General features: G+C 38.9%; 1 protein-coding gene across 1 annotated transcript; it reads right to left on the bottom strand.

Annotated features, from left to right (window-relative positions):
• Positions 1-4,137: 4,137 nt before the first annotated feature.
• LOC134001194 (semaphorin-4E-like) lies at positions 4,138-8,414 on the bottom strand. The gene is made up of 13 exons (XM_062440763.1): positions 8,271-8,414; positions 7,500-7,562; positions 7,292-7,387; positions 7,020-7,119; positions 6,805-6,915; positions 6,520-6,668; positions 6,251-6,426; positions 5,924-6,074; positions 5,617-5,839; positions 5,398-5,516; positions 5,066-5,232; positions 4,929-4,978; positions 4,138-4,745 (listed from the first exon to the last, which is right to left on the bottom strand). Exons 1-13 carry the CDS (start codon positions 8,412-8,414, stop codon positions 4,138-4,140), a joined length of 2,157 nt encoding a protein of 718 aa, XP_062296747.1.
• Positions 8,415-11,723: the final 3,309 nt, after the last annotated feature.

The following is an 11,723-nucleotide window of genomic DNA, read 5'->3' as shown; positions in this document are numbered from 1 at the left end:
TTGGTCGCCAAAACCTCCAAATCAGTTGTCAGTGGACGTGGCTCACAGTGCCATCTCGGAGCAGTCATTTTTGTTTGACACCCAAAGATTTTAACACTTTCTCTCATGTTCGTCAACTTCTGTCTCAAACAGCCTGAAAATTGCACAGTGTGACAGGGTGTTAAGTCTTTTGACTTGTCACCAGTGGCAAATTTGCTGTACCGATCCACTGTGGTGTAATATGACAAATCATATAAAAATCATCTAGTAGTGGTGGTGATGCTGATGTCTAGATGATGAGAAGAGGAGTAGGCTTCTGGTTAGCTCAGACCTCTGTGCTGAAGTGATGAAACTGGAGATGAATGGAATGAAGGAGGGTTGCGACAAATTGCAGTGAAATGTCAGCTGACAACAACAGAAAGAAGAACACATTTAAAGTTTGACAGCTAAGGCATGATTGGCTGATAGAGCCTGTGGCAAAATGTGATAAAAAAAAGAGTCATCACCCTAAATCAGCTGATAGGAGAATCAGGGGAAGAAGAAGAGAGAGAAGAATGAGAATGAATGAGTAACATAAGATAATCTTCCTGCTTGAATTTACACTAAGTTTCATATAAAAAGCAAAATGAAAGACTTGCTATGATGCTAAATGCTAGGTATGCTAACCTTAAATCATGAAGGTCTAGTCCTGCAGGTTTGTAACAGAGGCTGGCAAAGTCGACATTAAATATGTATGTATGTCTCTGCTGTGACATTGACACCGTAGTAACTTTCATCAGAGCTACCTGCATGCTAATACAGTGTTTGACAGGCTTGCATCATCAAAAAAATGTATTTCATACAGTATAACCACATCAGTCAATAAAACTGATATATGTCCTTAATAATATTTCTGTCACATCTCTGGTTAGGCGTGGAGCTGAATGTATGAATCTGTGATGTGATGCTCTCATGTCAGCTGCCAGTAATCAGTCCTCAGTATGTGGAGGAACAGCAGCCCTGTCTTTGATATGGAAATACTCTGACGAACTTGATGAATTGACAGGAAGGAGAGGCAGGAGGAAGATGGTTAAATTGCACTGTAACTTGACCTGCAATAAAAGCAACACTGTCCAAGTGTCCTAAGTGGAGAATTAACACCAGCAGCTATTTACTTCCATGAATTTGTATTAAAATTGGTGTGCTTTATTTGGATGGAAAACTAGCTGTAGTTCTATTTTTTTTAAATGCTGTATTTGGGGCATTATAAAACACTGATTTTGATTCCAGTTTTGTTCATTTGTCTTTTTGAATCTAGATGTCCACACAAGCTGACAACAATAACTCAAAGTTATCATTTAAACTAATCAAAAAAGGTGTGTGGGGAGACCAGGCTTTATGTAACAAGTGGAAACATTCATTTATCCATTAAAAAATCTCCTACATTTCCTATTGGCTTACAATGTGATGAAGTCTACAGTCCAAATATACTTTTGGTCACTTTGTTAGTGTGTGTTACTCCCACACTGTTGTCAAAGAAATGTGATTGCTCTTGTCATCTCTGTCAAGACATAAATAATTTATAGCTGTTGAATTCAATCTGCCCTCTTGAAAATGTGCAGTTCTGGGACAAAGACTGGTGAGGATGTCAGGAAATATTAATATCACTACAGGTCTGGTTCCACTTCAGTCTCCATCCTATTCTCTAAATCTGTGTTTCACTTCCTTTCTTTATATATGTTATATATGTGGTGTTTTTCCTTTGTGAGCATAATATGTAGATGTAAGATGAACCCGGTATCCATGGAGTTATTCTTTCCAGTAATTATGATACTTTGATCTCATTTTATGTAATCCTTCACCTTCCACACCGGACAATTCGCTATTTATCTCCACTAGTGAGGAACTGTTGCATCCCAAATTGCTGTTTGTGTATGTGTGTGTGTCTCAGTGTAAATGCCAGCAGCATCATAGACTCATCAGACTGAAAGCCAGACTTTTTTTTTTACACTGACCTTTAGACCCTCATCAACCTCTCTGTCTAACTACACACTCACACTTGTCTGTCTGTCTGTCTGTCTGTCTCTCTCTCTCTCTCTCTCTCACTCACTCACACACACACCGGACACACACACACACACATACATACATACACACACACTGCCTGCCTGCGTGACAGCTGAAAAGCCTCTGTTACACTCAACTGTTTTCACCTCCACTTAACCTGGAGGTAAATATCACACAGTCCACTAACAGTGCTTCCAGGACCCTCACCCTCTCCTCCTGTCTCATTCAATTCTATTCAATTCAATTGAGTTTAATTCAGTTTAGTTAACTTCGATGTTCTGTCACCATAGAAACCAGTGGCTGCCAGGACAGTACAAAATGAAGCCCAAAACAACAAGCATATGAAAATGTTCATCAAGATAAAGTAATCTTTTTACCCCAGTGGACTTCTTATTAAAATTAAATTAACTTATTCATTTGCACACTAAAATTAAAATCCACTTTCCCTGCTTTGGTACCTAGATTACAGAAACGTGCTAGAAAATGTATGATTCATCTGTCTGAGTGCGCCTTCTATCACCTTTCTTGACCCTCTGGCGAAGCTCCCTCGCAGAAAGTCAAAACAGCAGGCTGAAATTGATAATTTGATTGCAGCAACAAACAGCAAGCAAAACTGGATTTGCTACAGTATAATCTTGATTTAATTTAGTGTGGTAAAATGGTAGCTGAAAGGGCTGTAGAACTTGATAAAGCCTCCTCTCCCTCTGAGTTCTCTAGTGAGCATTTTTGATATTTTGGGTAATTTGCAGTTTTTTGCTCATAGGCTCAAAAGACCTTTTTCAGGCTGAGGGGGCACAAGGGTGGTCTAGTTGTCCCATGTCAACGCTGCCTAGCTCAATTGCGGTTGTTGATGGACAAATAAAAGGTTACGATGGGACTTTTTCTTAAACTTCTTCACATCAATGTCGCTCACCATCTGGGGTTGGGTTTAGAAATGTTTAAATGTATAGGAGTTGACTGAATGTGCATTTAAAGTTTAACTGCTCTTGCTAAAAAAATAGATAAATGTAGATGATATCCTTTCTTTTAGCTGAATCTAGGCATCAACACTTCTGTTGTAATGTAATATACAATGAAAACGTGTCTCCATTGTTACTGTCATTTGCCCTGTATTTAGGCTAAAACCCTAAATGTAGCCTATGTGACTCTGTGGCTTACACCAACTTTGAACTCTCAAGCTTCATTATAAAGATTTGAGAAAACGAGTGTAACCGAACAAAAGACTCATAAAGACCAGTAAGGTTTGCAATAAAAAACACAAACTGGGTTGAAAAAAATAATCTTAAAATCAATACATTAATAAAATCTTAAAATCAGATAAAAATGAAACACATAGAATGCAGCAAGAAATATAAAAAGCTTGTAAGAGGTAATACAACATGGTTAGACCTTGTGTTGTTTGAAGTGAAGCACATTACTTTCTAATGCACAAACACCAAAAAAAAAAAAAGCTAGTTCAAAGGGGGGAAGATTTATTTGTATATGTCTTAAAACATGTGTGGAAAGGATTTTTAAGGCATGGTAAGAGTTAGGAGTCTGAGCCAGAATCAGATAAGCTAAATAATGTATGCACAACGTTTACTCCCTCTCAATTCCAGAGTACCATTCAATGCACCTCATAGGTGACTGTATTTAAAGAGGATCTATTAAGCTCATTTAAAGTTCTCTGTTTTCTTTCTAGGACTCCACTGGAGTAGCCTTGCATGATTTACAGTTCAAATTCCAAAACTCCTTATTTATCTTATACTGGCCCTTTGTACAGCCCCTCAGTTCAGCCTCTGTCTCTAACAGGCAGTCTTAGCTCAAGTCTTTGTAACACCCTGCCTTGAACATCTGACATTGTAACATGACTGAAAATAAGCAGAATCATAATATGTCCCCATTAAGGCTCAGAGAATAACTTCTGTTTAAGCATTTAAAATCCATTATGTGGTGTTTCTTTGGTATTCCTGACAGTATCATTCAAGTCTGTGTTCATCAATAATTGCCATGTAACCTAGTGTTTATAGAACTTTTGTGAGCATAATCATGAATACTCATCAATATTTACATTTTTTATAAAATACAAGAAAATGACAAAAAGGAAATACAGTGACTTGGAGAGAGGGTAGGTCACTCAATATCAATAACTGTGCAGTAGTAGTTGTTCTTCCCCTCCACCTTCTCCTCAGCCAGTTTTGCCACAGTGCCTTCTGGGAGAATGACTACAGCTGTAACACTATCAGTCTGCATGTTCTGCACCTCCTCTGTACCAGCGTTCTCATCAAGCCCACTATTAAACATCATGTGTCGCTCCTCCTTCTGGCCACAGGGAGCCCGACCTTCCTCCATGTGGCGTTGCGGTGCCCAACCAATGCGGTTTCGCTTTCTGGCCTTTATGCAGAGCAATATCAGCAAGCCGGTGAGAGTAGCCAAGGTTGCCACAGCCACCCTCAAGTACCTGATAACAGTTGTAGTGTCCTCGACCTGGATGAGGTACTGGACCACTGTCTTCTGGTGTAGTTCGCCATTCACTGTTTCAACTGTCTCACAGGTGTAAAGGCCCGTATCAGACAAGGAAGGTATAATGATAAGACCCTGGCTGAGCACAGTGTGACGGGGACCAGGAAGGAGGGTGCTGTCAGAGAAGCGCCAGTTGATTGGGAGGTTGGTCTCTGGGGAACATAGGAGAAACTGGGCTATCCCCATGGTGAGGTGGACAACGTCAGGTTTCCTTTTCACTGAGGACATCAAGAACACACACATTCTCAATGATTCAAGAATGTGTCTTGTACCATATAATTAATTTAAAACATCCTCCTCACTGTCACAGAGATTTTCTTTTAACATACACACCGCCTATTTTAGTCTGCTTTGAATTCAAATTTCATATTGTGTGCTGAAGTAGCATGCAGTGAACTTACAGTCAAGGATCGGGCACACCTTGATGTCTCCATCACTGAGACTCTGAATCCTGCAAGAGTGGGGGGGAAAAACCCCTTTTCAGCATCATAAACAATCACATTCTAGAAAGTAAAAGATCATAGTATCTTCAACTTACATAGACCCAGGTGATGCGCCAATAACAGACGCACACTGGCCTCTGATCTTGTCCCAGCCACAGTATGGGTCTCTGGCAAGAAGACAGTCATCGCATGATGTGTATCGACTGCAGTCCCTTATGTTGACTTGAACAGTCATGTCATTGGCACCGCTGTACAGCTGGCCCTACAGAAATACAGCAAAGTTTAGACAAGCTGTCTACAAGCATGTGTTCAAATTACTACCCATCAAAGATCAGGTAAGATGTTTTAACGCACATCTTAACAGATCTGGGTATTTTACTAACTTGGATTTGCATTTGGAAAACAACACTAGTGAATTGGGCCTTACAGTTTTGGAGGAGAGCTGGAGAAAGTTGACAGGCTGAGGAGTTTGAAACAGCTGCAGCTCCTCAATGATACGACCACCCTCGCCGTCAAATTTCACTGCCTTCTGAAGCCAACCAGAGTCTAAGAAAGAAGAATTATCAACGTTGACTTTATCTGTCAATTTGCCTTGTGTGTGACTTGTGTTATTGCTGTAAAAGCATGTCTGCACATGTGCCTGTACCTGTGCCAATAAGCATGATTTGATGCTGTCGCCCATCTAGCGCCTCAACTTGATCCACGACAATTTTGGTGAATCGTGTCCCTGTCTGAACCAGCAGAGGTTTGCCAGTTATTGGTGTTACCACGCCCTCCATGAGAGGGTGGTTCTTCACAAACAGCAGGGTTTTGTCTGAGAGGTGTAGGGAGGTCTTCACACCTTTGGCCCGCATTTCATCATTAATGCACTGTGAGAATGATACAAAATGTTGTTTTAAATATTAACCAATAATATCGGACTCTTATTGAATTCTTCTTGGCTTGATACTTACTGAACCAGGATGGGGAACAGGCTCTTCTCCTGTGTATGTGTCCCAACTCCCAGTATCTGTCCCAGTCAAAAACCTCCCACTGAACACCTGGCTGATGTCTGACAGCTTGTATGCACAAACAGCAGACTGGTTGCAAGCACCTGAGGGCTCACTGTCATAAAAAGAAATAGAAAAACACAGAATCCTTGTTATTTCCTGTACATTTGTTGTTGGGATGTTGCATCCAAACACACAAAATTCCAAATATCTGGTGGTACAATGATATAAAGAAGAAGAGGTAATCTGTAAGTATAAACTTTTTCAATGAATTATGAATTAAATATGTACGGGTTGGAGGTGAATGTGGCGTAGAAGATGCTATCCTTCCAATTATTTGGGTCCCGAAGAAGGAAAACGTCCTGGACAAAGGAAGGTGAGCCGACATCGCCAAATGGACAGTCCAAACGGGCCTTCAAGAATGAAGTCCATTTTTTCTGCAGGGTTCTTTTGCCCCCCAAGTCACTCTAAAACACATTGGATTACAAGTTTGATTTACAGCTATATGAAGATGATATAGGTGTTTTAAGTTTCTGTGTCAAATGGCTTGGGAGACATACCTTACACACTCGAGCTATCCTCGACACTTGGATGTTGTCACGACGTTCCTCCACAGCCTTCTCGGTGAAGAACAAAAACACATTGTCATCTTCACCGTTCTCGCTGCCTTTGCTCGCTTCAACAAGGTTTATGGAAATCATGGTGGGCTCTGAAATCAAAGCGATCAGAATGTGAGTTCAAAAGACACTGACTGACATTTTACAAGGTCTGTAAACAAACAAAAAAAACAGCACATTTTGTGAAGTAAAACTTTGAGTTACAGGTTCCCAAATAAGACAGCTCACCATTGAACCAGGAACGCTTGATTTCAGTCTTGAGAGGGTTCAGTCCGTGTCTCTGAAACACAACCTCTGTGCCCAGGAAGTTGGAGGAAGTAGCCGAGTACAAAGTGTTTCCTGTGAAGTAGGGGAAAAAAAGCAGTGTTGTGTCATTTTATACTTTGGACAGTTAAAGATTTATTGCAGGAGAGCAGACGCGAACAAACAAGTTGTGTACTCACCGGTCATAAGGGAGGCAAAGCGTTGGTCAGGGTCAAAAGGAACTCTTCCCCTTCCTACATGCTTGTTTTGGTCCAGGGTAACTTTTCCATTTGTGAAAGTCTGATGAAGTAGACATTCATAATCTATCACTGGGATATTTTTCTCATCATGAAAGCATTATTTTCCAAGAACGTAATGCTATATATATCTGCATTATTCCAGCTGTTGTACAATGTTGACACCTTGTGTCCATCATTGTCCATCACTGTTAAGGGCTCAAGAGGTTACTGACCATGTAGTCGCAGGCAGGGTTGAAAGCGTTCGTCCCACACACAAGCATTTTACCATCTTCTGTTGTGTGCAGGCCCCTGATGAAGTTATCGCATTTCTTTTGGAAGAACAAATGTGATTAAAATTAATGTCTTCATGAGCTGTGTGTGATGAGGAAAAACTGCACCAAAGTCTGATTACATTCACTTTTACTTCACTTATTTCTGTACCTCAGTGTCTTTGCCCTTCATCTGACAGAGGGCTTTGTCTGCTGGACTGACGGTCCATTCGGCCTGGAGGAATACAGAATCAGCAATGATCAAGAAACCGTCATGTGAAAATGTGAAGGGTTTTTTATAGAAGTAGAAAATGATTCTGACAGCTATTAGTTGAATAGCTATTTCTGGTACCAGAAAGACTGCAACAGTCACAATTTTCAGTAGTGAAATCTTTACTGGGCTGATTTAAAATAATTCTTACTACTTCTTTTTTGGGGGGTGTTGTTTATGTTTACAGGTGTCACCTGTCAATCAAAGTCACCACCTCTGCCATAAACATGGACCCCACGTCTGAGAGATTTCGGCGGCTAGCTCGGCGGCTAGCTCGGCGGCTAGCTCGGCGGCTAGCTCGGCGGCTAGCTCAGCGGCTAGCTCAGCGGCTAACTCAGCTAACTGGCTAACTGTAGACTGTTGTAGTATTAGTAGTGTGCGCTGAATGTATTTATACCTACAGCAGCAGGTTCGGGTTTATGCCAATCATGATTTTCAGACCCTCCCACTAAATCCTGAACACAGAAATCTTGAAACACAGTTTGTGAAGCCTAGCTCCACAATTCAAATATAAATGGTTGAAATGCTTTTTACACATTTTTTAGAAATACATTTATGACCTATTTAATGTGTTTAGAAGAAAATGTCTGAATTCACTATGGTCTTTAAACTTCTCTTATGTTTGTGTGTGTATTGTTTAAGCAGCCCGGTCAGTCCAAACAAGGGTCTTACCTCACTGGTCTTTTTGGTGATATCATCCAAATCGAGGGTGAGCACTTTCCCTCTGGCTCCGACAACAAGCTGTCCAATATCATCTCTTATCATGAAAGAGCTCAAACTGCCAAATCCGGACTCTTTGAACTGTTTCAAGTTCATGTCTAAACCAGAGAATAAAAGAGAAGCTGGGAATTTCATTTGAAACTCACATACCTCTATACAGTTAAGATGTTCAGTGTTATTATCATACCCAGCCATTTTAGTATGCTGCACATATAGTATGATTCATTAATTATAGTATTATTTACTACTCCTAATTGCATTCTACTGTATTTATTGTTTATTACTATATTATTATCAAGGTAATGCACTCAGCACATTCACTCATCAGTATACTGACAGTTTACTATTGTAATATGCACAATCCACTGTCTATAGTAATATGTGCAGCATATTACCTTTATGTTAAAATTATGCACAGTCTACTCTAAATATAACTAGGCCACAGTGTATATTTTGCTCTTTCATCTACAGTAGATGCTTTACCTTGGAAGGAAATGCTCCTGCGGGGTTTGTTGCTTGCTTCAACGCCCTCACTAATAATGAGGAGGAAATAAAAGGGGACCACAGTAGGTCTCATCATGTCCTATAAAATAAGGCAAACACATTTAGAGACAACTGGCATCATTCTTTCAAAGTTGTATAAGCATTAAATATTCACCACTACAGTGTGCAGCTTCATTTCAATAATGACTTATAATAATAACTTCACAAATTGTTCAGTTAGGATAACACACATGATTTATCCTAAGAGTCATTCACTCGTCTGTACTTATATACTTACTCGTTTGTATTCTCACTTGTTAAAACTCGTTAATGAATCAGAGTATTTGCTGTAACGCAAGTAGTGCTTTTTCTCGTCTTGTTAAGTTGAATTGAGGATCAAATCTGTGTGTGTGTGTGTGCGTGTGTTCACTGTTAACTCAGATCTGGTTCATGTGGCGTCACAAACAGCCGAGAGAACGCACGCCTATAGAACTCTGCAGAGCTCCATTCAGAACTGAGGCCGTTTATGATTAAATCCATAGATGAACCAGGCTTTTTGTGCTATTTTTATAAGCCTTTTCTATCAGTTTTTCTCCGTCGATGCACTGTGTCATGTGTAGTCTGTGCGCAAAGGCCCGGTGCTTGACGTTAATCCAAGTACCACTCAAGTTTTCAAGACGTCTTGCCAAATAGGGAACAAACAAACAAACAAAAAACAATTGGAACCTATAACCAAACATGCTTGTGGAAGTTTAATTGTATCCTTCTTAGTGGCTCAGTGTTTCTGGTTCAAATTAAACTGGTGTCTCTGTCGTTAGTCTGCATTCACCATTAAACAGCGCTCATTGTTTCTCCTCTCAAACACACAGCACTCCTTAAAATATGTTGCGTTATTTTATATCATTAGCAAACTACCCATCTGCTTTGAAAAAAAACCCCGCTGCCACCAAGTTTGTTGTTAGGAAATAGACATCCTGTCTCTCATTATTGACTAAATCAACCTGAAAACATATTTGTGCCTTGATAAGATTCATCTAAATAAGCAGATTTTCAATATGACATTTCTTGCCACTTTTGCACTAAAAAACAAACAAACAGACAAAAAACCAAAGAGGATCAATTGCTTCATTTAATCTATAGTAATTTACTATTAATAACTCTGGGTGGGTTGGATTATGGTGCATTAAACCAGTTTCAAAATCTGAGGGGAGCGGTGTGATTTCAAGGCGTGCGCACTTGGGCAAACGTCAAAATAAGAGCACGAAATTCTGGGATTTTTTTGGACGCACATTAATATTAAAAAGGAAAATGAAACTAAAAAAAGACTGGAAAAAATAAATCAGTCACCTAAAAATCGTATTTTCGTTTTGAAAGCTCCTACTATGTCTGATGTGATGCTGCCCTTTACCAGCTCTTCCTTTACCAGCTCTTCATTTCAACAGAAGGTAATATCAGAGATTAATGTACTACTGTGCAATCTATTAGTGAGTATTAAATGGAGTTTAAATGGAAATGTGCACATACTGGGATCACTTGAACCTTGCGCCACCAGAGGGAGCAGCTAAACTGTGATTTCTACAACAGAAATACAGTTTGCTATAACTGCGATGTAAAGGCAAAATTATGACAAGGAAACTTATTTTTCACCAGGCTATAAACGTGGATTGACCTTTAGCTTCAGTACCACAGGGTTTATTGCTGTTAATGCGTCTTGTTTTGAATGACGGTGCAATATAGTAAAATAAGCTGTCAGTATTTCAAACCACTTGTTACAATTATTCAATATTTTTGCATAGTCGATATTATTACTATATCTGCAGATACATATCTAATAAATGAATTAACATATACATTTAGTTAAGGTTATATTATATGTTACGTTATTACATCACAGGGCCAATGGAATGTTAAACATGTCCGTGGCTACTGGCTTGAACTGTTTAAGAGTTTTTGTGTGGATTTTGCTTTAAAATCCAACTTGCTGATCCTAATTTACAACTACTGTATAACCTGAAAAACACATCTTTGTGAAATGTTTTCAAGATGACTCAACAGACTATGGCTGTCTTATGTTTTAAAAATTCATTTGGATATGAGTGATTTTCATTCTACCTACATTTTAGTAGATAGAAACACTTCCATATCATTTTGAATGTTTAGTGGGTTGTTTAAAGGACCAGTGAGTAGGAGTTGGTGGCGTCTAGTGGTGAGGCTGCAGATTGTGACCTTTTTCCCTCCATCTCCCCCTCCAAGCATAGGAGAACCTACAGTGACTGTGAAACTCAACAAAAACACAACAGGCCTTCTCTAAAGCCAGTGTTTGGTTTGACCATTCTGGGCTACTGTAGAAACATGATCTCGGTGTGTAAATGTAGATAAAAGGGTTCATACAGTAACGAAAACACAACAATTCTTGTTTTCGTGGGATTATACACCAAATAAAACATACTTATGAATGTTATATTTTATTTCTTCAAAGTCCGTTCTTTTACACGCAGCATCTTTAAGGATAGAAAATAAAGATTAATTTCATTTGCATTATAAGCAAATATATATTAATATATTAATAAATATTATATTTGTGAGATAATCTGAAAACGCGGACTCAAATATTGAGAATTTCAAGACCTATTTCTACAGTGTGTGATGCCCTTTAATATTTAAAGATCTCATTCTTCATTCTTGTTATGTTATAATAATTTCACTTCACTTCATTCATTTGATTTGCATGTAAGCTTTTGTGAGTTTGTTGATTTTTAAAGGTACTGAATATGTTATTGGCTTCACTTTATTTATCATATTTTTTAAAAAGAATTTCACATTTTTGAAAAAGACTGAAAATGTGTATCTTATTGGGAAAATTTCGAAACCTTATTTTTTACAATATGTGCTTTCATAATTTGGCTGTATTTGCATATGTTA

The sequence above is a fragment of the Scomber scombrus genome, chromosome 19 (genome assembly GCF_963691925.1).
Source record: "Scomber scombrus chromosome 19, fScoSco1.1, whole genome shotgun sequence".
Taxonomy (NCBI): Eukaryota; Metazoa; Chordata; class Actinopteri; order Scombriformes; family Scombridae; genus Scomber; species Scomber scombrus.
Note: the sequence above shows the minus strand (reverse complement) of the source record. Positions and strands in the feature narration are given on the sequence as shown.